The following is a 24,966-nucleotide window of genomic DNA, read 5'->3' as shown; positions in this document are numbered from 1 at the left end:
TATCCCTTAAACATATTAATGAATATTCCGTCACCTTCTCTTTCTGTTTCATCAGTGTGGAGATTATACGGTTGGGTAACAGTTTCTACATCGACTGGGACCGTAAAATGTATTATCCGCTGAATGATACACCGGCTCAGGCTCGAACCACTACACTCAATGAAGAACTGGGACAGATCAAGTACATCTTCTCAGACAAAACAGGAACTCTCACTCAGAACATCATGTGTTTCAACAAGTGCTCCATCAATGGCAAATCCTATGGTATGGTATCTGTTTGCCTTATTCTTGGAGTTTTATTTCATTGTATGTCTCTTGGTCCGCAGAGACTAACTCTGATATCCAGAAGAATGTCATGTAAGAAACTGCAGTGATCAAGTGCAGGGCTGCCCATCAGGGATGCCTGGACAGCCTGACTGGATCATTTGCATATCTTAATATAATTTCCTTGTTTCCCCCTTTTTACCATTCTTTTATCTCCCTTTTTCTGCCCCTCTATCATCCAAACTACAGAACCAGCACTTTATTATTTTGTCCCCGTAAGCGCCACACTTATGAAATCAGCCATCCCTCATCATGTTATGTGCAAATTTTGTCAGCTTCTCATGTGTTGTCTCTCACATTCTGCAATTTCTCATGTTGTGAGTAGCAGTTTTCCACATCCTTTTCAGATAGCTGGACTAGTCAATGGCCTGGTCTTTGTCTTTAGCCTTGACATACTTCACCTACCAGAAGAGAGAAAAGTTTGCAGGGAGTTGGATAAAATAGGAAAAAAAAGTTATCTCAGTTAGATCCTAGAAGTCATTGATTTTAAAGGCTTGCATGGCCTCAAACTGTTTTCTTCACACTGCTCAGGAGGTGCTAACACCTTGGAAACTGACTAATTGATTAACATCATTAGATGCCCCAGAGAAATTAGTTGCTGCTTATTTGCAGATGGATGCTTGCTTTGCCTGTGTCAGACCTGTTGAAGTTTGCCTTTTTTCTCTGTGCTATCAGCTGATCTAATAAAAGAAGTTATTTCTTCCTGTGAATCTGGTTTTGTGTATCTTTGGGGACCACCACACCTCTAACAGTGCTACTATGATAACTAACATTAATGCTGCTAAACAGTCTGAAATCTCTTCCATCATGAAATCTCTTCCATGACTTCTCCAAAGTGGATTTCACCACTAACATAATGGGTTCAAGAAATGAATGAGAAATATGTGGAAAGAAAGCAAACAGTCTACTGCCTATAGTTTTGCAAAATGCTTAGCTTCTTCCTAGGATTGTACTTCTCTGGATTTGCATCTCAGGGTCATATGCCAGAATGATTTAGTTCTGATGTCAGGAAAGGTACTCTGGAGGCTTAAGGGAAGGAGATGTCCAAAAGCCTCTTGGCTATACTTCCAAGGGATCAACTGATAGGAAGTTCTCAGGAGAGATGGCATCTAAGTTTCTTCTGCACACTCAGGGCCTTTGTGAAGGCCCATAAGCACTGCATTTGACTTTAGTCACAGTTGAGATTGCTGGTACAGATATGAGTCTATATATTGCGTAATTCATTGCATTTCACTCTTTTTTCAGTTAAGTGTTGGGACTGGCTGGGCTGGGCACAGTCCAGACTTTCAGAGTGAAACTTTTCTTTAGGCAGAAGTTTTAATAGTGTTTCCTAGAGCTGAAATGTCTTGTATTCCTATGACCAGGTCATCAGTTCAGGGAAAATCAGTAGAGCAGCTTTGCTACCTAGGTGTGGGAAGAATGGGCTTTGAAAACTCATTTTCTGTGGCTGTCTCATTTTCTGTTGCAAACCAAGTAGGATCCAGGAGCTGGATTTTGTGTCATATTCAAAAGGAAAGGTACAAGAGAAGTCATTCCCTGAAAGCATTTTTGTTTTTTACCTAGTGCTAAGTCATCTCCGGGTTCAGCTTGAGCCAAGTCTTCTTTACCCAAAAGCCAATCATTTTTATGGTTACTGCTTTGTGTTTCAAGATCTGTCAGTCTCTGGATTTTGCCGTGGATTAACATAGAAACCGACAGCTATGTATCATCAGTCTCCAGTACTCATGTCAAGATATGTATGCTTACTGAAACCTTTTCAATAGATACTTGCTTAGAAACACTGTAACCAGTTTTCATGGTAGAGAAGCTCAGAGACTGCACTTATGCAGAATTTGTGGCTATAACCTTGGTCTTTCTTGCTTGCAGGTGATGTGTATGATATGTCTGGGCAAAGGGTAGAAATAAATGAGGTAAGTGCTTAAGTGCTATCAGGATCTGTGCTTTCGGTGAACCTGGCTAAGTACCAGTGGACGCAACCCACAAAAGCATAGCTCATGCTCTTGACCCTGCAAGAGCTGATGCTCTTGATGCTGATAACAGTGATGTGCGTTCCTCTGGATGTCAGAGAATTGCCAGTTACATTCCTTTCCAGTAAGCCTGGCTTAAAACCTGCAGGTTGGGAATGGCCCACTGTTCCCTCTGCTTTATATGACTTCCTATTGCATGCACAGCTTCTGTTGAATATTTGGCCATTGATACTCAGCCAAGTATTTGGCCAAGTTTGCTGGAAACTTCGACACTGGTGAATTTTATTAACCTTGGCAGTTAATAAAAGCTTTAGTGGGGAATTAGTGACTTCGGTTCATATCAGTAACAAGGTCACTGTCAAATTCCTCTTATGTCTGGACTTTGTAAAGTATAAAAACATTTGACTTCTACATTTCTCTTTAGCCTCTGCTTGCTGGCACAGATGCACATGTTTTTATTTCTAAAATGTCTGAACCTACATGCAGTAATCCAAATAACAAAGAGCAAGATGGTGAAAATCCCACTCCTCATTCCAGTGATTCGTTTTCAGGCTATTGAGAACTTAAATTATCCATTGAAACTGGCTATTTGTGCTGAGTGCTGTGCCTCCAGGCCTTGCTTGGGGACACGTGCGGGACTCCTGCCAATCATCCACCCCACCCTCCTGTCCATGGTACTCTCTGGAGCAGAGTCCTGCTACCCACACATCTATGATGTTGCTGTGCCTGGATCTTGCTGTGCAGATGAGTGTGGGAGGTGTGGATCTGTGCTAAGTGCTAGATGTCAGCGTGCAGAGGTCAGAAGGATGACTCCCATCCTGGAAACTCTGAGCTCATTAGGGATGGGGCAGGAGTCAGAAGTGTCCCAGACAGGCTTGGCAGTGCATTTCTCCATGACACATCATGCTGTGAGCTTCTGGCCATTTCTCCAGCATGTTCCACTCTGCTTGGGGCTCCTTGTCTTTTGACAAAATGGGCAATGCCCATGGAGTTTAACCTTTACATCACTCATCTGTCCTATTTTTTCCATATCAGGATTTTTTCTTGCTTTGGGAGAATAGGTTGGAGAAGACAACCTTTTGAATTGTTTTAAACTGGGCTTCCACACTGCACTGTCACAGGCAGCCTTTACGTCAGGATCATGATGCCTCCAAGAAGGCATGTGTTGAAGGCAGGCACTTCTTTGCTGTAGAAATCCATTGGCAGAGGTCCTGTAGGAACATTAACTGCCATTCATAGAGTCAGTTTAGCTCATTGGTTCTCAGCCTGCGTGCTGCTCTTAAAGGCACATCTAGTGCCTGTCCTGTCCTATGATTAGATAGCTTTCATGACCTCCCACTTAGATCCACCAATCTCTGTCATGAGCAGCCCTGCAGGGTAGGTCCTTTGCAAATGTGAGGAAGAAAGAGTGGCTGTGTTGGCAGGCATTGGTGGACAGGCGTATAAGAGCTCCACAAATAATACCAAGCTATGTTTTTGCAGAACACAGAGAAGGTTGATTTCTCATACAACCCGCTGGCTGACCCAAAGTTTGCATTCTATGACCATAGCCTGGTTGAAGCTGTGAAGCTGAATGATGTCCCGACGCACAGGTTCTTCCGGCTGCTCTCACTTTGTCACACAGTGATGCCAGAAGAGAAGAAGGAAGGTGAGGACTGTTGGAGGCACCAGACTGAGTGGTTATGTTCACTCGCACCACAGTATGTCTTCTCTCCACAGAAGCTGTTATTGGTCCTTTTGGCTCCCTGGTGATTTTCTGTAGTGTATGACTACACATAAATCAATGTCTTTGGAGATGCCACATGGGAAGAGAAAGGACCAGGGCCTCCACTCTCTGTATGTTCCTGTGGTGGAGCTGACACTACCACAAACACCACATCTCTGGAGTGCGGAAATTGCAGGTGCCACAGCTTCCCTGAGGTGGCAGATGCTTGCCCCACTCTTTCTCTACTCTGCTCCTAGTCCCATAAAGCAAAGAACATAGAGCACCTATCCACTGGAGACTCATTAGCTCCTCTCACCCAGTGTTCTCACAGGCACTGGGTCAGCCTCCTCAAATCTCAGACAGGATGAAAACCATGCTTTAAAGGCTACAGCTCTTAACTGACAGATTGAAGGTGAAAATACTGATGTGAAAAATACATGCAGATATTACAAGAAGGGGTTGAATCCAAGGAACTTGTCCTCTCAGTGAGGCCTGTTAGACTCCAAAGAGAGTGATTAAAGACCCCAAAAGAATCTAGGGTACCTCTTGCACTGTCCTGGAGGATGGGTTGGTGGGACTTGATGGAGATGTGTGGACATAAGGTGCTTTTCAGTGCTACACCTCTGGATAGACAGAAAAGCAAAGGGATCACTGCTGTATAATGTCTTTGATTTTGTATTCGTTTAGCTCAGAAGAAAGGCAAAAAACACATTACACTTTTTTTCCTTTCATGTCAGGTAGCTTGGTGTATCAGGCCCAATCTCCTGACGAGGGAGCCCTTGTCACTGCTGCTAGAAACTTTGGATTCGTGTTCCGGGCTCGCACACCAGAGACCATCACTGTTGTGGAAATGGGAGAAACAAAAGTCTACAAACTTCTGGCTATTCTTGATTTCAACAATGTTCGCAAGCGAATGTCTGTGATTGGTATGTTCCCTTTGCTCCTTTCTTTCCTTCCTGACCTTTTAGGCTCTGGAGCTATCCCTCATTATGCTATGATGCCTTTTTCTAGACTTCCTTTGCAATGCTCTCTGAATAACACAGTAACATTTACTTTTGAGGGCTTGACATGGGCTGCCTTGACTCCTCCATTACACAGCAACAGTGGTAGAAAAGCAGGTGGAAGAACATTTCCACATCTGGACTACAGTGATGCACCAGCCTTCTGAAGACACTAAGCTTTTTGTATATGTTGCTTCCCTCATTACAATGCAGGAAAGACCTGCCTTCTAAGCAGCTTTAAAATTATCAGTAAAATCTGAGGAAGTAGGAAAGGAGAAAGGATGAACTGAGAAACCCACCTTCCCAAACAGAAAATGCAGAAATTATCAAAACCCCTTTCTGTAGCCTTTATTAACCCTCCAACATACTTAGTTACTTCAGGAATTGGAATACTGTAGTTACAGTTTACTCATGAAAGAAATAGGAGCAGTAAGACCAGTCCCCTAAAAAAAAATTGTTCTTAACTTTTGAATGTAGATGTGCTGCCTGTAGGAACAATGTAGGCCAAAGGAGTGTCTGCTCAGACTAAGGCAGTCTGGGTACAGTTGCTGTGCTGCTACCACTAAGGTGGGCAGTAGTCACACTATCTTCTTTTCTAAGCAGAGCTTGTCTTGATTCTCTGGAAGTTTGCCAAAACCTGGTAGAATTCAGACACCTCTAGAAACTTGTCTTTGTTTTCATAAAATGGCTGTGTATCCCAAAAGCCTCAGCTTGGGATTTGTAGCATTTCTTTTCCTCTTCCTCATAGTGCAGAGTCCAGAAGGTGACTTGACTTTGTACTGCAAGGGGGCTGACACCATTCTTTATGAACTGCTTAATTCGTCCTGCGAATCTCTCAAAGAGGAAACCACAGAACACCTGAATGTAAGTGCTTCCTTCTCAACAACATCTCTGCATTTGATCATTTCCTTTTCTCCAGGTGTGGAAGCATACTTTGTGTTGACACAAACCCCCCAGATTTCAGACATAGCACCTAAGCACCAATTTTTTAGTTATGGAATAGAGAGGAAAAGTAATTTATATAGCCTTAGGTCTCTTCTTCCAGATCTAGCAAGGAAAAAGCATCACTCGAACTTGTGACCTTTTATATTGTTGATGGTGTGCACTGGGAGGTTGTTATTCACATAAGGGGATGTTTTGACCAGTATTTACTCTCCCTTGAGATTCCAGATCCTGCTGATAATGTTGCAGAGCACAAGATAACAGAGAGCTTTGCCAGTGGGGTTGTGTAATAGAAAAAACATCTCTGCTCACTGCCTGGGGGAGTCAGAGAAAGTTGGTGGCAAAGGAAAGGGCAGAAAAGAGCTGTGGATGTGGCCTGTTCCTGATGTGCCTTTATTTCAAGTCTGGGGGAACACCTCCATTTTCACAAACATATCTCTGCTATTGCACCAAACACTGAGCTCTGTACTATCCATCATAAAAGACAGTTATAAGGACTTGCTGAGCTGCTATGACTGGCTGTTCTTATCTGTGCATTTCACCCAGAATTTGTGCCCTTAAAACGTTGAGCCCAGGTCCAAAATTCAAGCCTGTGTTCAAGGTTTATTTAGGTCTCACTGTTCTGGACCTTTTGTTGAGAAATATGAGCCTGGGAAACAACTGTCTGGTTACTTTAAATCTTTGGAGCCAGAAAGTAGGAAAGCCCTTTTGAGTTTTTTCTTTGTAAGGACCATGAATAGCAATGACAAGGAATTACTTTTTATAAGTAACCCAAACTTTGTGGTCTAAGGTGCGATTTTTTTCACTTTTCCTCTGCAAACTTTAGGCAAGATACTTTTTACAGTCTGCTTTCTGAGAGTCCTTTGTAAGCCCATGTGACCAGACTGTTCTGCTTTGACCTTTCTGTCTCACCACTGTCTTGCAGGAGTTTGCTGGAGAAGGTCTGAGGACACTTGTGGTGGCCTATAAAAACTTGGAGAAAGACTATTTCCAGGATTGGATCAGGCGCCACCATGAAGCAAGCACTGCCTTGGAAGGACGGGAAGAAAAACTGTCAGAGTTATATGAAGAGATTGAAAAAGACCTAATGGTTGGTACTTTAAGGAATCTGGGCCAAGCTCTGGGGGAGGCAGTGAGGATGGTGGTTTGTCAGTAAACAGCTCAGTATGACTTCAGCAAACATTGCTCTGCAAACAGCTCAGTGGGTTGTGTGACAGGAGCAGTTCAGAGCATGGCAGTCCTGGCTGTTCATGGGCACCTCCATCAGGAGCCTGTAACTGGAGTGTCAGCCACCAGTGCAGGGGAATGGTTTTATTTTAACTCATGTGGGTGTCAGAGTAGCTTTCTCGTGAGGAAATGACATACCAGAGCCTGCGGGAGATGATGTGGACACAAATATTTCATAGCTATCCTTTGTATGTGCAAATGGCTGATCTATTTATTTTCCAGCCTTTGAAATGGCAGGCAGTGAATAATCCCCAGTGCCCCTTGGTTTCAGAGAGCATCTCCTTTGTTCTTGCAGCCCTGGGCAGGAGGGGTAGATGATGTCCATGAACATGTTTGTGTCAATTTGAAATAGAGCTAAACTGTGATCTTCAAGGCATTCTACTCTCCCTCAGTGTTGTTACAGCTTTTAAATGCCCTGGGGGATCTGCCTGTGTTTTAGAGACATGAATAATGGATGAAAAGAATATATGGGATCTGAGGAGAAGCTGAGCTTTTGCACTAGCAGCAGTGCTTTCCTGAAATCTCAGAAATCCTGGGTAACACACCCTTTTTCCTTCCATTAGCTCTGTGTTCAGGATGCCATCAGGACCCAGGGAAGAAACAAGTGTGAGGAGATGCTGGCCTCTGGAAGTTGCGTAGCCCAGGGGGGAGAGCGTACTGCCCTTCTGGGTCTCAACAGAATAGTGGAAAATAGGTCTCAATAGAATAGTGAAAAATCCCCATAAAAATTGTATAACTGCTCTGTGGGGCACGTTCAAAGCAGGAAAGACTTGGAGGTTTAGGGGCTGGAGTGTCCAACTGCTTTGCAAGAAAAGGTCGTGAAGCTCATGGCCTGAGTAGAGAAAAGACCAGCAGGAAGAAGCATGGCTCAGAATAAAACACTGTTTACACAAGAACCTTCACTGTACAGGAGTGACTTTACTTCCCAAAGATGCTGTGGGAAGAGCAGAGGGTGGGTGTAGAGCCTGGCTTGTGAGAACCAGAGTCAGTGAGGACATAGATGGGTCTTGTGGAGGTGTAGAGGACTGCCAAGTATCACGGTCTGGTTGATGTCCAAGAGCAGAAGTCCCTTGTGTGGCAGGTTTCTGCTGGGGGCCCCTAGAGGGGTAAGGATATAAGGACACAAGGGATGGAACATGGATAGATTCAGAGAATAGTAGTAAAATACTATTTATCATTGACTGACCTAAAAGTTAAGGAACATCCGCAGTCAAGAAGGCACCATGGCTTTTTCTCCAGCTTTTTTTACACCAGATCATGGACAGACAAGCCAAAGGCCTGTTAATAATGCTTCTGTTGTGCCTTTCTGCAGCTCCACAAAGATGATGGCGGTAGGGAATGGAAGCTCTTGTTCTCTCTCCCTGGGCACATTTGTTATCAATGTCCAACTTTGGGCTTCCAGCTCAGACTCAGGCTGCCAAGGGTGAGCTGGTGCTCCCAGGACATGACTTTTTAAGCCATAGCATTTAAGTTCTCTCTAACTGGATCAGGGACTACTGTAAAATGGGGACTGTACAATTTTGAGGACTCTATAGGGAAGTTCCATCAGAGCTGTTACCTATGGTGATAATGCTCATAGGTGATGTATGATGGACATCCCAGGGTACCAGAAGGGATCTTGGGCTTAAAGCCAACCTCTGAATTTAGTCTCCCAGTAGCAGGAGGTAAGTGGTAGCAGATGCTGTCTAAACCTGAGCTAGCAGTGAAATCTTTATGTCCCTTTGACAACAGGTTAAAGCCACCAATTGTTTCCAAAATGTGGAAAAAAACAATAACTTTAAAATAATGAAGGTTTGTGTTCTGAGCAGTCTGTGGTTTAGGTGTGTGACTGTGTGCAGCAGCAGTGGGGACACATCTGTTAAAGGCAGAGAAGATATTTAGCAGCCATGTGACAGCTGCAGTACAGCATAGCTGGGAGCAAGCTCCAAGCAAGAGGATGCGTATGGAGGTCTGGGGGCATGGATCCACAGCTGTCTTTGTCCCTCTGTTAAAGCTCTGTATGCTGTGAAGGGAACACATGGAAGAACACAGACCTGTAGGTCTGCAAACATTCTGGCAAATAATTTCATGCATGTTCATAATCCTTCGGAGCCCTGGGAATTAGAGACTAGAACATCTGCAGGATCAGGGTTATGCTCTGTACACTAAATTTGCTGAGGAAGAATGAAAATCAGTACAACCTTATTTCTGGATTTCCTTTGTGCCTCCTTGAGTAATTACCTCTAGGTAATGCTTTCTCCTTTGCTAACAACTTACCATTTCTCCACTGTTTTCTGTTAAGCTGTTAGGTGCCACAGCGATTGAGGACAAGCTACAGGATGGAGTCCCACAGACAATTGAGACTCTTGCCAAAGCCAACATCAAGATATGGGTTCTCACTGGAGATAAGCAAGGTAAAGGCACTACAGCTTTGGATGCTTCTCTTCTCTCCCACTGGTGGGATGGTTCTGCTAAGACCTGCATTCTCATTCTTCTTTAAAAACTGCACATAAGACAAACTTACAGGGCTTTGCTTCATTGCCACCTTGCAAAATTTCTTAACTGGAATTAGGCTAGTTAACTGTAGTTAGTTTCTATCCTTACACTCTGTCCTGAGGCTGGAAGCAGGGTGAAGGCAGCATCCTTTGCCTTTGGAGAGGTGACAGTAAGCATCCCATAGTCCCTGACTCTAAAAGGTGTCACTTTAGTACAGTTGACCGTCCCAGTGAAGAAATCGGAAAAAATCTTGTCCTGCCTTCCAGAAACTTTAACGTCAAAGTGGATGTTGGGTACGTTTCAGTTTGGTCCTGGCTTTAATGATCCGGAATAGAAATGGAGGAAACATAGGCTTTTGGAGTTGGAAAGAATGGTAAATAGACTCCAGTGAAATCTTTTGGAGAAACAGTAGCTTCACTGAAACAATGGTGTTTCAGGGAGGCCAAAAGTGTTTGCAAATAATTTCATCCAAGAAATGAGCAGACAATTTTTGAGAAAAATGAAACATTTCATTTTGTCATGTTCCAAATACAATAGTTTTGCTATAAGATACCAAAATATGTTTTTAAAAATGTTATGAACAAAATGCCTTTATACTCTTCTCGAGGTCTATGGTTTAGGGCTTTTCTGGAAGTAGTGAGAGGGAAAGTTAAAAATCCTGGAAAAAATTTTTGAATCAACATGAAATGTTTTTTGTTGTTCCAAGCACGTTGGCCAAAGGGTGTTTTGAGCTTTTTATTTTTGGCAGAATTATTTTTTCCTGTGGCCTTGTGAAGCCCAGTTAAGGGAGATTTGCTATTACATCCAGCAAAGTGACTCTCCTGGCTCTCTTATTGTTGACTCTGAAAGGCTCTGAGCTCTTTTGAGTCAGAAAGAGAGCTTTTGCCACGTGTGTAGAAAGGCCACTCAGGGTCTGAGTGGCTGTGGGATGGAGTAGGAACAGGCAGGGGCTTGGGTGAATTTGGGCCTGCTAAGATGGCTCATCTTCCTGGTTTATCTTTCCCAGAGACAGCAGTGAATATTGGTTACTCCTGCAACTTGCTGAACGATGACATGGAAGATGTTTTCATTATTGACGGCAGCACATCTGATGATGTACTGAATGAGCTGAGGTAAATGGCTGAAATACACAGTGCATTAACACTGTTTGTGTTTTGTATGTTGCCACCTTTTTTTCCTCTCAGCTTTACTTGTTGCAGTTCATTCAGGGACCTTAGATAAGGGCTAGCTGGCTCCCTGGAAGATCCATTAGCTAAACACAATGTAGAAGTCTCTTCTAAGAGTAAATGCTGAAGCTTCTTAATACAAGAGGTCAAATTAAATAAATATATAAGAAAGCAGAATCAGACAGGCATTATCAGCTGACATTTACCAGCAAGTGATCTTGAGCCACAAAGGCTTTGGCTTCAGGACTGAGCTATGCTGTTGCTCTACAGTTATTGCCATTTATCCACATCGCTGTCCTTTGTCTGGATATGGTCTTTTTCTGTCAGTGTGTGAGAACCTACCTTCCTCCCTCACCTCCTCTGTAGACACAAGTTCTTAGGTGTACGTGGAAAATGGGGAAGGTTTTCAGCCCTTTTCTGCTGGAATACATGGTTGCCAGACAGTATGCTCAGAAAATTGGATGCCCTTTGGGACACCATCCTTCATGCCGCTCAGACACTCAGTTTGACTTTAAATCAGCAAAAGGCTGGCAATACTGGTTAGAATTTCAGAAGCAGGTGGATGATGTGGACAAATGGCAGCAGTGAAACAATGCATGTTGTTGTAGGGATACAGGGAAAATTAAAATGAGCTATTAGAAGGAAACATCAATTTTTTGTTTTCATAAAGTTTATGAAAACTTTACAAGATTTTCATTATTATCCTGGATTTTTTTTTTTTTTTTTTTTTTTAGGAATGCAAGGAAAAAGATGAAGCCAGACTCCTTTCTGGACAGTGATGAAATCAACATTCAGTTTGAAAAATCTTCAAAAAAACCAAAAATTATACCTGATGAGCAAGCAAATGGGGTGTATGGTCTGGTTATCACTGGCCACAGCCTGGTAAGGAAGGTTCAGAGCCTTGTGAGGAATGAATTCCCTGAAGAACTTACTGGAAGACATACTGAATGTCAGAAAAATGTTTTAAAAATGTAACTCTAGAGGACAGGAGTTTTTTTCCATAACTGAGGATTAGGTTCAGTGGATATCTGAGACATCAAAGGTGACAGACAAGGTTTCAGAAGACTAGAACAGGGAAGAGCCAGCCCTGATCTTTGGTGAACAAGAGGGGTAGAGTAGCTGGAATAATTTTAATTTCCAGAAAGATACTAAAAAAATAACCAGGTAGTCTGTGTATGCAGCAAGAAGATAGCATTAGATATGGGTTTAAAGTATGCCAAGAGCATTTTCTACTAAATATATCTGATAAGAGATCAGATATAAGCCTAAGAGATCCGATAAGCCTAAGAGATAGGATACAGGTCTTATAACTTAATAAATTGTTTGATACCCTCTCCCATGATTTCTTCCAAGCAAACTGAAGTAATATGCTCTAGATGAAATTGTTAAGTGACAGATGCAAGACTGCTTGCAAAGTGTGGCTTTTAAGGGCTCACAGCTGACCTAAAACAAGTTAACTTTCTAATCTTAGACAATAAGGGTTATCCCACATCTAGTTGACATTAACTGTTTAAAAAGAGAGTAGGTAACACCAGGCTGGGAGAGTACAAAGAAAAGTACAAAGAAGAGTAGTCATGGAAGATCCGGAAAGCACAGGGAAAAACTGAAAGAGTTAAAAATTTTTGAGCCTGGAGAACACTGATCAGTAGTGGCAATACTCTTCAAATAATAGCAGGTAAACGAAGTAATGGAATTAAACTAAGATAAGAGAGTTCGGGGTGAAATGTCTTCCTAGTGAGGATACTGAAGCCCTGGAACAGATTTCCCATACTTCACAATTCTTTAGAACAAGTTAGATTAAAAAACTGATTTAGATCAGTTTAAACCTGTTTGGGAGGAAGGCTTAGTTTATACCAGGTTTATTTATCAGTTGTACTTTACTTTCCCAGATCTCAGGGAAAGCAAATAGGTAGATGTGGAAGGTACTGGGAGGTGCTGCTCTCAGAAATTCTGTTCCCTGTGGTTGCTACCTCTCTTGATGGCAGTCCAGCAAATTTCACTCCCAGGTCTATACCAGCCCAGCAAATTACTAACTGAAACATCTCACCTTGCTCTATTTTTGGCTTGTGTGGCTCCCCAGGGAAGTGGTCACAGCCCCAAGCCTGACAGAGTTCAAGAATTGTTTGGATGATACTCTCAAGCACATGGTGAGACTCTTGGGGATGGTCCTGTGCAGGGTCAGGAGAGAGACTCGATGATCCTTGTGGGGCCCTTCCAAACTCAACATGTTCTGTGATTCTGTGACTCCATATACAGACCCTGAACACTTTCAGACAGTGTCTGTGTTGTTAAGTACTCTCTTTCCCTCTTTTACACTCACTCACTCTTTACCTTGAGGGCCATAATCCCCTTTAGATCCCCACTGCAAAGCAGACAAGAGCTCTGTCAGGTTCGGTACATCTGCATCGCGTGGGAATCAGTTGCAAGCCCCTGCTGGTTCCTACTCCATCCCACAGCCACTCAGACCCTGAGTGCTGTGCTATTAACGCACCACTGGCAGCAGTGGAAAAGCTTTCTTTTTATTCCTGGAAAGCCACACACTCAACCAGACCGTGGCAAGGGGATATGTCTCACACAGAGAAACTGAAATCTGAGCTGTGTGGGAGCAGCCAGTCCACATAGAGTGGACACGAGTCTCACCAATATCATGGCTTTCTCCTGGGTGGTGACCACAAGGACAGTGCAGACAAAACTAGATGTCATTTATTTATTTCTATGAGCTTGAACAATGGTATTAGTGCTGATACTGTCCCACTCAAACACAGCATCTGCTCAGTGCTGTATCCCTACCTGCAGATGGGTGGGATGGCAGCGCTGTGGCTATTCACACTTCTGGTGTTGCTTGAACAAAGCAAGGGAACAGAAACACATCAGCAGCATCTGTAATGGCATCATCATACCAGTTGATTTGTGTGCAGTAGTACCTTAATATGTGACGTGATAACATTTTGCTGGTGCTGTACAGCGAGGATGCCACCTGTGTGCTGACCAGCGGTACTAAAGCTAAGGTGTGAAAATGTCTCTTGTTGAGCCCTTGATGGAGGGACACTCTTGACTCACAGCTCTGTTTCAAGAAGAAAGGATATATGGCCTATGGACTGTGTGCCTTATGTAGAAAGAGCAGTGGGCCTGCTGTAATGGTTCTGAGGAGGAGTGAACCCTGTAGATTCCTGCCGTGCATGTCTGCTAAAAAGAGACAACAAAAAACTGAGCCAAAAAGCATGATCTGAAAGGAATATGAAAGGATAACTCTGCTCCCTCCTCCTCACAGAGAGCTGGAGGGGTGACCAGACATCCAATTATCTCTGTGCTTCCTGAACAGAAATAACACAGCTGACTGATTTAAAAGGTCAGCACTCAGAGCAAAGCAGCCTTCTCCCTAGCTTTGTGTTTTGCTTTGTCATGCTCACCTGAGCTTAATATTTTTCATGTTCTGGTTTTTTTTAATTAAGCACTCCTAAATTGAAGTCTTTCCATTTATACCACAGATCTCGCAGAGCTTAAATAATAATCCAAGTGGGATGAGCAGAAACTCTTGCATGGAGATACACAAGGTTGTCTCGGGCCCTGCAGCAGCTTCATTAATTTAGTGCTCCTGGTTTTTGACATGCCACTCTACCAGGTTGCATCAGCCAGAGCAGCTGTTGTGCATGTCCATCTGTGGTGCAAATCCAGGTGTGGCATACCTAAGGTGCAAACTGTGTGGCATGATGTGCGGTGTGGATGCTCCCTGTGCCTGAGTGGATGGATTCGCTTGGGATATCCCATACCTACCTTCTGCTGAATGGAAAAGCTATCTCAGTTCTCATTTCCACCTCTCTGCATTCTCTTTGGGAGCCAGGAGATGCTGCCTGTCTGACCTGACCACTCCCTTTACTCCTTTTCAGGCTTATGCACTGGAAGGGAATCTGGAGCTGGAGCTAGTGAGAACTGCCTGCATGTGCAAAGTGGTGATCTGCTGCCGGGTGACTCCCCTGCAGAAGGCCCAGGTGGTGGAGCTGGTGAAGAAGTACAAGAAGGCTGTGACCCTGGCAATTGGAGACGGTGCTAACGATGTCAGCATGATCAAAAGTGAGTGATATGCTTTGGCAGACTGACTCGCTGGTGTATTTTCTGTCTGAGGTGGGCCAGCAGCAGAACATGTGTCTGAGTGCCTCCTGTACCACCCTCTTTGAGGAACCAAGTGGCTGTGTCCCAGATTTTGGCAGGTCTCTACAGAGCACTCTCACTACAGGTTACTCGTGTCTCCTGCCTTCTAGGTCACACTGGACAGCAGGAAGCCAAAGTTGCACTAAGTGTCTGTTTCTCTGTGTCTGTCTTAGAACAGACAAAATGCTTGGACTTGATGATCTTATAGGTCTTTTCCAACCTAAATGATTCTATGATTCTAGGAAAAGCCCGCCCAGGGTGTGATGTGTCCATCTGTGTGTCTGCATGGCCACCATCACAAGGGCAATATGTATAACAAACAAGTTTGTTTCATAGAGGGCCTGACTGCAAAGCAGAAAGAAAATCCTTCTGCCTGTAAATAGTCTATATAATGTTATGGGGGGGTTGTTAACATTTCATTGTGTTAGGGCTGTTTGTTAATTATCTCCCTTGAGTTATAAATGACGGGTTTCCAGGCGCTTTCATCCTTGAGCATCATTTGATGCTGCATTACCTCAGTGAATTTATGAAAAAAATCCCCTATCTAGGTATAATTAAATTAAGATTATTCAGAAGGGCTATTGCTAATCTTTCTTGTGTTAATTTGCACAAATTGATTAACTGGAGCTTTTTAATTAAGAAAGAAAAGGCTAAGTAGAGAGCTTCAAGGGAGATAAGTCAGGCAGTCAGCAAAGAAAGGCGAAGAAAAGTTAAAGTGTACATGATAATTAGAAACTAACCCACTCCCCCCACCAAGAGGACTGAGACTTTGGGATTTTATCAGGTCGCTGTTCCGTGGAAACCTTTGAATGTAACCAACCTCCAACCATCAAGATTGTTCTCATTAGTTAAAGCTGTATAATTAGCTGTCACATTAAACTTATGTCCATGTTTAATAAACCCAAGTTACCATTAAAAAAGAAGTGACTCTTCTATCTAATTATTTGATTGAACTAATAAAGCCCAGGAAATATAAAAAGGCTACAGTCCGCCTTGTAGCGCAGTGTCTGAGAAATCTAAAAATGGTTTGAACATTTTGCTTCTCTGGGGTGATGTTTTAAGGCTACTGGAAGGACGTGCATGCATGTAAAAAGTAAGTCACATGTCAATATAAATTAAATTTATTTTTTCATAACAGCAGCTTTTCTGAACAACAGCATTTGTGCTGTTGGAAAGCACTCAGAAACAAAACATAAATTGTCACTGAACCTAGAATTTCATTCAAATAATAAAATCCCGGTTATGGGAAATGTATCACCCAGCCAAAATCATGGTGCTGCTGAAAGAATTAGTGCTCCAAGGCTATTTTTTTTTTAAATGGCTTTGCATATGACTTTTTATGAAGGCTGCGAGGGAATTAACACAGTGCTCCAGTGCAGGGAACTGATTTTAAAAGTGGGGTAATCAAAACTCTCGGTGTAATGACGTGATCAATAACCTTCTTGTTGCAGCTGCCCACATTGGGGTTGGTATCAGTGGCCAGGAGGGGATGCAGGCGGTCTTGTCCAGTGACTTCTCCTTTGCCCAGTTCCGTTACCTGCAGCGCCTGCTCTTGGTCCATGGCCGGTGGTCCTACATCCGCATGTGCAAGTTCCTCAAATACTTCTTCTATAAGAATTTTGCCTTCACCTTAGTGCATTTCTGGTATGGCTTCTTCTCTGGCTTCTCAGCACAGGTAGGTCCAGCTTTTGTTTTTTTCAGGGCCACTAAGATAATCAGAGGGCAGCACCTCTCCTGTGAAGACAGGCTGAGAGAGCTGGGGTGGTTCAGCTGGGAGATGAGAAGGCTCTGGGGAGAATTTTGAGCACCTTCCAGTAGCTAAGGGGCTACAAGAGAGTCAGAGAGGAACTTCTTAGCAGAGCCTATTGCGATAGGACAAAGGGTAATGGTTTTAAACTAACTAGATACAAGGAAGAAGCTTTTTACAAAGAAGGTGGTAAAACACACAGGTTGTCCAGAGAGATGGTGGATGTCCCATTCCTGGAAACATTCAAGGTCAGGTTGGACGGGGCTCTAAGTAACCTAGTCTAGTTGAGCATGGCCCTGCTGATTGCAGGGTCCCTTTACAGGTCCCTTCCAACCAAAACCACTCTATGATTCTGTCTAGAGTTTTCAAACAGAGTATCTGGAAACATTTTACAAGAAAATAAGCTAAGCCATTCCTCCTACCTCATTGAATGGACTCAAGTCTGTCTTCTTCAGCCATATAGGTATAAAGCAGATATTGCTGCGTTCATTGTGCTGCTGGTGGAGGACAGATGCCTAAAGACATACAGAATCATAGAATCATTAAGGTTGGAAAAGACCTCTCAACCATTAACCCAACACTGCCACGTTCACCACTAAACCATGTACCCAAATTCCACATCCACACGTGTTTTGAACACTGACCACCCTTTCGGTGAAGAATTTTTTCCTAATATCCAATATAAACCTTCCCTGCCACTTAGGTGCTTTATGAAGCACATACATCACTTGCAGGGTTTTCAAAAGTGATTACAACCATCAGCTGATGACACAGGTTACAGTTTGGTGCAGATCTTGCAAGACCTATGCTTGCCCTGTTCGCATATTTGGAACAAGCAGTTTAACCCTGAGATGCCTGCGTGTGTCAGCAGCTTGGAAGAGGAGCACATCTACAGTGAAAAAACTGGACTTTGTTCCAGGCAAACCAGACTCCAACCAAACCCAGACATGGGGAGTGCTGATAGTCAGGGGCTGGGGGTGCAGGGTGATGCAGAGGGATCCTGCTCTGGCTGCAGCCAGCAGTGGGTGCTGTGCAAACTGGGCTGGTATAACGTGATCCCTCCCCTCTTTAGGAATGCTGAGCTTGAGTCATCCCTTTTGTCTTAGTAACATCTCAAACCAAGGTGTTGCAGCATTTAATTGCATATACTTTCAAAGAAATTGAAAAGACAGTGTTTTGCTAACTTTATGTCTGTTATGTTTTTTTTCCAGACTGTCTATGATGAGTGGTTCATTACACTTTACAATTTGGTATATACCTCCCTTCCAGTGCTAGGAATGAGTCTCTTTGATCAGGTACTGGTTTTGTCACCACTTTTGGGATTTTTTTTTAATAGAGATTTTATCTCCAGGTGCTTTGAGCTGGTCCCATGAAGCAAAAACAGCTGATCTTTTGGCTAGATACTGTGGTAACCCCTGAAATGATGTCCTCCCAGTGAGAACTTAGACCACAAAAAGAAGGATGCACAAGGGAGATGGTGTATTCCTTCCTAGTCATGATTTAGGTTTAGGTAATCTTGTGAGGAACGAGGAGTTGGACTTGCTGATCCTTATGAGTCTCTTCCAACTTGAGATATCTATAATTTTATGATTATCCTGATTTGATCTGTGGATTTTAGTGTGTAATGAGACTTTTGCTTTGGGCTGCTGCCTACAGTACAAGCTGCCATTGCAACACTCCCGTGAAGTAGTCATATCCTACTAGCTGTGTTCTGAAGCCTGACAAGTGACTTTCTAATGACCAGACACAACAATTAATTAGCTAGATCTTTGAAGCCAGATTTTCCAGGTTCAGCCTTTCTAGAGAGTTTTTTCTGTGGTAATTTCACACACACATTTCTACCTCACTGTTATTGTTTGACAAGACATAGGAGCAATAAAGCTGTTCCTACAAGTTAAATAAGTAGGAACTGGCTACTTTGCAGTGATTCCCAGTGTTCAGCTCTGGACACTTAAGAGATGCAAATAAGAGAGCCTTGCCTGTGTGTTGACCCTGGGGAAGTATTTTCCAAACCTTAGCTTCCAGTCAACTCTCTGGAGAGCAGACCATACAGTCTGCTTTATTATTTTTCTTTCATCAGCTGTCAATTTTTTCAGCACAAGAAAGATGAAATGCAACATGGAAAGTATGCCTAGGTGACTTTGGCATGTGCCATGGTAGTAAGCACAACTGAATGAGTTGTGTGCTAAGCCTTTTCTCATGGAAATGCATGTCAAAGGGACACGTCAGTCCTAAGTGGTCTATCTGCTCAGCTGGGTAGCTGCCAGCAAATCTGACCCTCTCCTCACTGCTTTCAGGATGTGGATGATCGTTGGAGCATGCTGTTTCCTCAGCTGTATGTGCCTGGCCAGCAAAACCTCTATTTTAACAAAGTGGTGTTTGTCAAGTGCATGTTGCAAGGGATCTACAGTTCCCTCATCCTCTTCTTCATCCCCTATGGGGCCATGTACAATACAATGAGGAGTGATGGGAAGGCCATTGCTGACTACCAGTCCTTTGCTCTGATGGCCCAGACCTGCTTACTGATTGTGGTGTCTGTACAGGTAAGGCATCCCAGGTAATATTTTTAGGAATTAGTTTCTGTTTCATGATGGCAGCATCTGGAGGGCCACTTGGGGTCTTGATAGCATTGTATTTGCTGCTGTATCTTGCATTCTTGCAAAAACAAAAAAAGTCTCTTGATGCCTCATTAGTCTCCTCAGTTCAACAGAAAAGGAGATTTATATGTTACGAAAGATCAGGGTGACAGAAAAGCAGAGTCTTTGCCTTGGGAAGTTTGCAATCATAGCCGACAAATCAGTTAAGGCAGGGAATAGATAAGGACTTGTTCTAGTGTTATGGGAAGGGTTTGAAGCACAGGACTGACTGTCTGCTATCAGTTATTTGTAGGTTCTCCATTATGGAGCTGTCTGTGGAGCCTGGGCCATGCATGACGCAGATGCTAGGCCTGTACTCATTGGAAGAAATAGCTGAGACCTGGGTGGTAGAAAACTCAGATGATACTATCAGGATGAGAGAGATTTCTTAAAAGAAAACTAGTCAATCATGTTTCCCTAGATAATGGGTTCTGCTGTCTGAGGTCTTGTAGACTTCTTTGCTTAACATCCAATGTCAGATCATATCTTAGGGGTGGGGAATAAGCAGGGCTTATTTTAACTTGCTGTGTCCAGCTCTGGGGCCCCCAGCATAAGGAGGTGGTGAACCTGTTGGAGCAAGTCCAGAGGAGGGCCATGAAGATGATCAGAGGGCTGGAGCACCTCTCTGTAAAGACAGGCTGAGAGTGTTGGGGTTGTTCAGTCTTGAGAAGAAAAAGCTCCAAGGAGATCTTGTGGCCTTCCAGTACTTAAAGGGGGCCCACAAGAAAGCTGGAGAGGGACTTTTTCTGAGGGCATGTGGTGACAGGACAACAGGTATTGGCTTTACAGTGAAAGAGAGTAGGTTTAGATTGGATATTAGGAAGAAATTCTTTACTGTGAGGCACTGGGACAGGTTGCCTGGAGAAGCTGTGGATGCCCCATCCCTGGGAGTATTTAAGGCCAGTTTGGATGGGGCTTGGAGCAATTTGGTCTAATGCAAAGTGCCATGGCGGGTGTTGAAATTAGATGGTCTTTAAGGTATCTTGACATCCTGTCTTCAGTACTGTCCACTGATGAATGCTTGAGAAGAGGGCAATAGCAGGATAAATGTAGTAATGCTTGCCTTGAATGGTTTCCCAGCATCCTATGATTTGTGACTTGTTAGTTCTTGAGACTTGAATGAATAGCAGTCTTAGGGGGAGATGTACAAAATATAGGATGAGCTGTGTTCAGTACAGATCTGCTAAATAATGAAAGCACTGACTGGCTGTATTTTTCCCTTCTTTCAGATTGGCTTGGACACCTCTTACTGGACAGTTGTGAACCAGTTCTTCATCTGGGGAAGCCTTTCTGTTTATTTTGCTATCACCTTCACCATGTATAGTGATGGCATGTATCTGATCTTCACAGCCTCCTTTCCCTTCGTTGGTAAGCCCTGGGACAAATCTGGATTGCACTCAAAATGGACATACTGCAGGGCTTAAATCTGCTGAGTATTTCTAAGTATATTTCAGAATAGATTGACTGCCCTTTCTACCAGAAATGCCAGGATATTTCTGAGTGTGACTGGGAATACTTACTTGGAATCCGGTCCATCCAGGTGAATGTGTGCCATGTTCACTTCCTTGTGTAAGAATGGGCATTCCCATAACAGGAATGGTCCTTTAAATAAACCTTCAGAGCTGGCTGGAACATTTTATGCTGCTCTTCTGCAGGTGTCCAATTCTTACAGATATCTAGAAGCATTTTATTGTCAGAAGGATGTGTCTTCCTTGTAAATAAGTTAACATTTTGGCATAGGAAAGCATAGAAGTACAACATCCAGTTAGACATGAGAAAAATGCCGTGTGATTAAGGTGAGCCTTCTGCCAGGTTAAATGGCAGATTCCCAACAACAACAAAACCAAAAACATTCCAGTGATGACCAGGTCTTTGTAGTTACTCTACATAACAGATTTCTGAGCACATGCAAAAAAATGATGGCTAACATAAAAATGAATCTACCTTCTGAGACTCTGACCAGAAGAAACATGTAAGATTAGTGAATTTGGATGTTTTAAATAGCTCTGTGCATCCATAGCCAGTATTGATACAACACTGTTATGAGCCTCTACTTCCGAAATCCCCAAACTTTGTGTTCCAAGTCTCAGATTTTTTAATTGATCAGTGCCTTTATTTTTGGATGACTTCTTCAGTAAAACTTGTTCTGCCTACCTTCACTGCAATAGCAAGGGCCTTAAGCCAATTTAGAACTATCTGAGATGCAGGTCAGTTGTTGCAATATATTTTTCAAGCAGGTGATCACGTCCACTGTGAGATGACTTTTACTGTTAAAAAGCTGAGTGAGAGAAGACAGCGTGCCTGTTCAGTTTCCAAAAACAGGTGAATGGTTGGATTGGATGATCTTGAAGATCACTTCCAACTTTGATGATTCCATGGTGATTCTAACTCACTTGCCAGGTATATCACTATCTGCTGCCCTCTCATTACTGTGTTGTTAAACTAGCCTTAGTGCTGTGAGACAATAAGGTCATTTTTAAGAAAAGTGTTTCTAGTCTGGACTGAGACAACTTGTTTACTTTAATTTCAGTGGAATTGTATTACAGCAGAATTTGGCCAACTGGAAAGAAAATATTCAGCAACTTTACTGCCAACAACAGCATCATTAAGCCCTGTATTGAGAGTTTTGCAGACTGTTTGTTCTATCTTATATTCATTCAATTTTGGAGAAGCCAGAAGTGAGCACTTTGGTTTCAAAGAAGGTGTCAGTGACACACCAGTACATGGCAGCAGTTCTGCCAATATACCCATTAGGCTACACTGTCTGTGCAGATACCCAGAGCAACACATGCTTCTCTCATAAAGGGCTGTGATTCCCATTGTCTGCTGTGCAGTCAGAGTAGTATTCCATATGCTTCAGGAAATGGTACTGGAAAGTAACAAAGTAGTATTCCTCCTTTTGCACTAGAGTCCTGGCAAAAGGTGGGAGTGCTGGACTTCTGATGAAGGTCTCCTGAACATTTATATGAATCCTTTGCAGTGATTTGACTCTTTCTAAAGAGATTGCTCTGACATCATTGTATCCCCGGGTTGTTGCTGCAACTGTGTCTGGATATTTCATTTTTCTTTGCTTGTGACAGTGACACTGGCATTGCTGTCCTCTCTACAGCCAGTGAATTTCACTGCTGGAGATGGTGTCTGCCATATATTTTGGTCTGTTTGTCAAGTTCTTTGAAATCAGAGAGCAAAAGGTTCAGGTGAACAAGAGGTGCTGCTTTTACTGTTTTAATCATGCTTTTGTTTTTCAGGTACGGCTCGAAACACCCTCAGCCAACCGAATGTGTGGCTAGCAATCTTCCTCAGCATCACCCTCTGCGTGCTGCCTGTGGTTGGCTTTCGGTTCCTGAAGACTCAGTTAAAGCCAACACCCAGTGATAAAGTAAGGAGATACCTTATTAAACCAGAAATCCTGCTTACTATGGCCTAGGTTTACCATGGAGCCATGGGCTTGGCATCGCTTGGATTGTGTGTCTCTGTCTGTGCAAGTGCCACTATCTGTCTGTCCCCTACTCCCCTGAGAAGGAGGATTGAATTTGGGTTTTGGCACAGTTCAAACCATCTGCAGCTGGGACCAAGGCTGAGATTATTTAGATGTGGATTAGAATGCTCTGAGGCAGGAAAGCTGCACTATTTTTAGGTGCAGGGTTTAAGCACTGTGGCTCAGTGGCAAATGAGTGGTGTGTTTCTCCTGCCCTGCTGCTGTGCAGTTTTTAGCCTGGCAGACCACAGCCTTCCACCCTCCACCCGGGTAGACATGTTTGGTGGGGATTTTTTTGATTTCAGAATGTACTTCTTTTGTAGCCAAAGCTTACATGCCCCCTCTGAAACCAGATGCCTTCCCATCCTCGGGAATATAAAGATGAGGGCAGTAGGGCAAGGAGAGGCTGGGAGTGATAGAGTGGGCAGAGAGCTCATAGCCCACTGCAGCCAAGAACAGCAGTATGCACAGAGCTCCTCAGGCTCGCTTCCAAACAGGAGCATCTGCTGAGTGCTACTGCCACCTCGTGCTTCCTTTATCTCCCTGCACTGAGCTGCCGGGAACCAGTGTCAGAGCACAGCACCAAGGGCATGAACCACAGTCGACTGCCGTGCCTGATCATCCTCGGGATGTCTGTGGAGCTCCTCAGGTTCTCCAGGACTTTAGAGGGAGTTAGGGGAATTCTCAGCCCTTGCAGAGAGGGTAGGTGGGTGCTAGTGAAGAGTTCTAGGTAGGGAGGTCCTTGGGACAAAGAGGCAGTTCAGGGGTGTAAAAACAGGCTGAGTTTACCCCTCAGCTGAGTAGAAGTCAAACAGCTGTCACCCAGAATTCCAGCTTCAGTGCTAGGGTCAGGCATCTCTCTCTCTGTAGCACAATAGTACTTTTCTGCCTCCTCTGGAAGTGAATGGTCACAGGAGAGGAGTATTTGGGTTTCCTGCTGTGTGGACTTGCCCAGCTGGCAGTAAATAGACCCAATGTTTAGAGAGGCCAAGTAACTATCGCTGCCGTTGGGCCAAGCAAGAAGCACAGGAGTCCAGCAGCTGGGGATTCTGCTGAGCCACAGGCACTCAATACCAGCCTCCTGCATTAGACAACCTCTTTCTGAAAAGGTGCTTAACCACCACTCAGTGGCCACTTGGGAGCAGAAAGCCCATGACCTGCAAATAAAGTGCAATATTTATTTCCCTTCTGGCAAGGAGTACAAGAATCTATCAATCCCAGTACGTGTTCAAGGCTAGGCTGCATGGTGTGTTGATCAACTTGGTCTAGTGGCAGGGGGATTGGAATGATAATGGTCCTCAAGGTCCCTTCCAACCTAAAACACTTCATGATTCTATAATTCTATGACAATAATCATTCTCATCACAAAAAGCTTTTACATATCAGAAATCCCCTTTAGTAGTCTGTTTTCCATATTAAATATGCCAATTCTTAAATGTTTCCTCATCTGTTTTCTGGACTTTTGACTATGGTCAAGATGACTTTCACATTTTGGGTGATTTGAGTGCCTTGAAGAGCTGCAGTAATACCCCAGCCGGGGCATTATAGAGCTGCGAAGAACAATACACGGAAATCATTCCCTCCCATGACTTACGGATGACACTCCCATTAATGCCTTTTAGAATAAGATTGCTTTTTCCTTTTACCAGGCTGCCGCCCTGTGCTGCCAGTTCAGTCGCCGTTCTGCCTCCCCTCCTGCCATCGCCCCCTTTTGTCAGTCACTTTTGGCCCTGGATCGCTGCTTTTGTTTCCCTTTCTCTGCTCCTCTTCTACTGTGCTTGTGAATAACGATGCACTTTGCACTTTTTCCACCTTATTTTCTCATTTCAGGTCCTGCTCAAGATCAAAGAAGCCAAAAAGCGGCCCCCTCCGCCCTCACCCAAGAGACGGCTGCGTCGGACCAGCACCCGCCGCTCTGGCTATGCCTTCTCTCATCAGCACGGCTTTGGAGCACTCATTATGTCCGGCAGAAACATGCGGCCAAAATCACCTTTCTCCACAACAGGAACATTTTCACCAAACAGTGACAAATATAAACACAAAGGATTGTAAAAAAAAAAAAAAAAAAAAGAACGAAAGAAAAAAAAAAAGAAAAGGACAATACCCCCCCTCCCAAAAAATAGCAAAGCAAACCAAAGTAAAGGGCTGT

The 24,966-nt window shown here is 43.6% G+C and overlaps 1 protein-coding gene across 4 annotated transcripts in view; it reads left to right on the top strand.

Annotated features, from left to right (window-relative positions):
* Positions 1-24,912, top strand: part of LOC108499335 (phospholipid-transporting ATPase FetA-like) — a 92,992-nt gene extending 68,080 nt beyond the window's left edge. For all 4 annotated transcript variants that reach the window (XM_017819054.1, XM_017819055.1, XM_017819056.1 and 1 more), the window contains 16 exons: positions 56-264; positions 2,191-2,234; positions 3,774-3,939; positions 4,734-4,922; positions 5,746-5,861; positions 6,865-7,029; positions 9,448-9,559; positions 10,648-10,753; positions 11,542-11,689; positions 14,695-14,878; positions 16,408-16,631; positions 17,915-17,998; positions 19,001-19,246; positions 20,569-20,707; positions 22,588-22,718; positions 24,648-24,912. In XM_017819054.1, the coding sequence (XP_017674543.1) occupies positions 56-264; positions 2,191-2,234; positions 3,774-3,939; positions 4,734-4,922; positions 5,746-5,861; positions 6,865-7,029; positions 9,448-9,559; positions 10,648-10,753; positions 11,542-11,689; positions 14,695-14,878; positions 16,408-16,631; positions 17,915-17,998; positions 19,001-19,246; positions 20,569-20,707; positions 22,588-22,718; positions 24,648-24,869 (2,485 nt within the window). In that variant the 3' untranslated portion in view covers positions 24,870-24,912. The remainder of the gene's footprint in view (positions 1-55; positions 265-2,190; positions 2,235-3,773; positions 3,940-4,733; positions 4,923-5,745; positions 5,862-6,864; positions 7,030-9,447; positions 9,560-10,647; positions 10,754-11,541; positions 11,690-14,694; positions 14,879-16,407; positions 16,632-17,914; positions 17,999-19,000; positions 19,247-20,568; positions 20,708-22,587; positions 22,719-24,647) is intronic.
* The last annotated feature ends 54 nt before the right edge of the window (positions 24,913-24,966 follow it).

Source organism: Lepidothrix coronata, unplaced genomic scaffold (assembly GCF_001604755.1).
Source record: "Lepidothrix coronata isolate B3197 unplaced genomic scaffold, Lepidothrix_coronata-1.0 Scaffold72, whole genome shotgun sequence".
NCBI lineage: Eukaryota > Metazoa > Chordata > Aves > Passeriformes > Pipridae > Lepidothrix > Lepidothrix coronata.
Note: the sequence above shows the minus strand (reverse complement) of the source record. Positions and strands in the feature narration are given on the sequence as shown.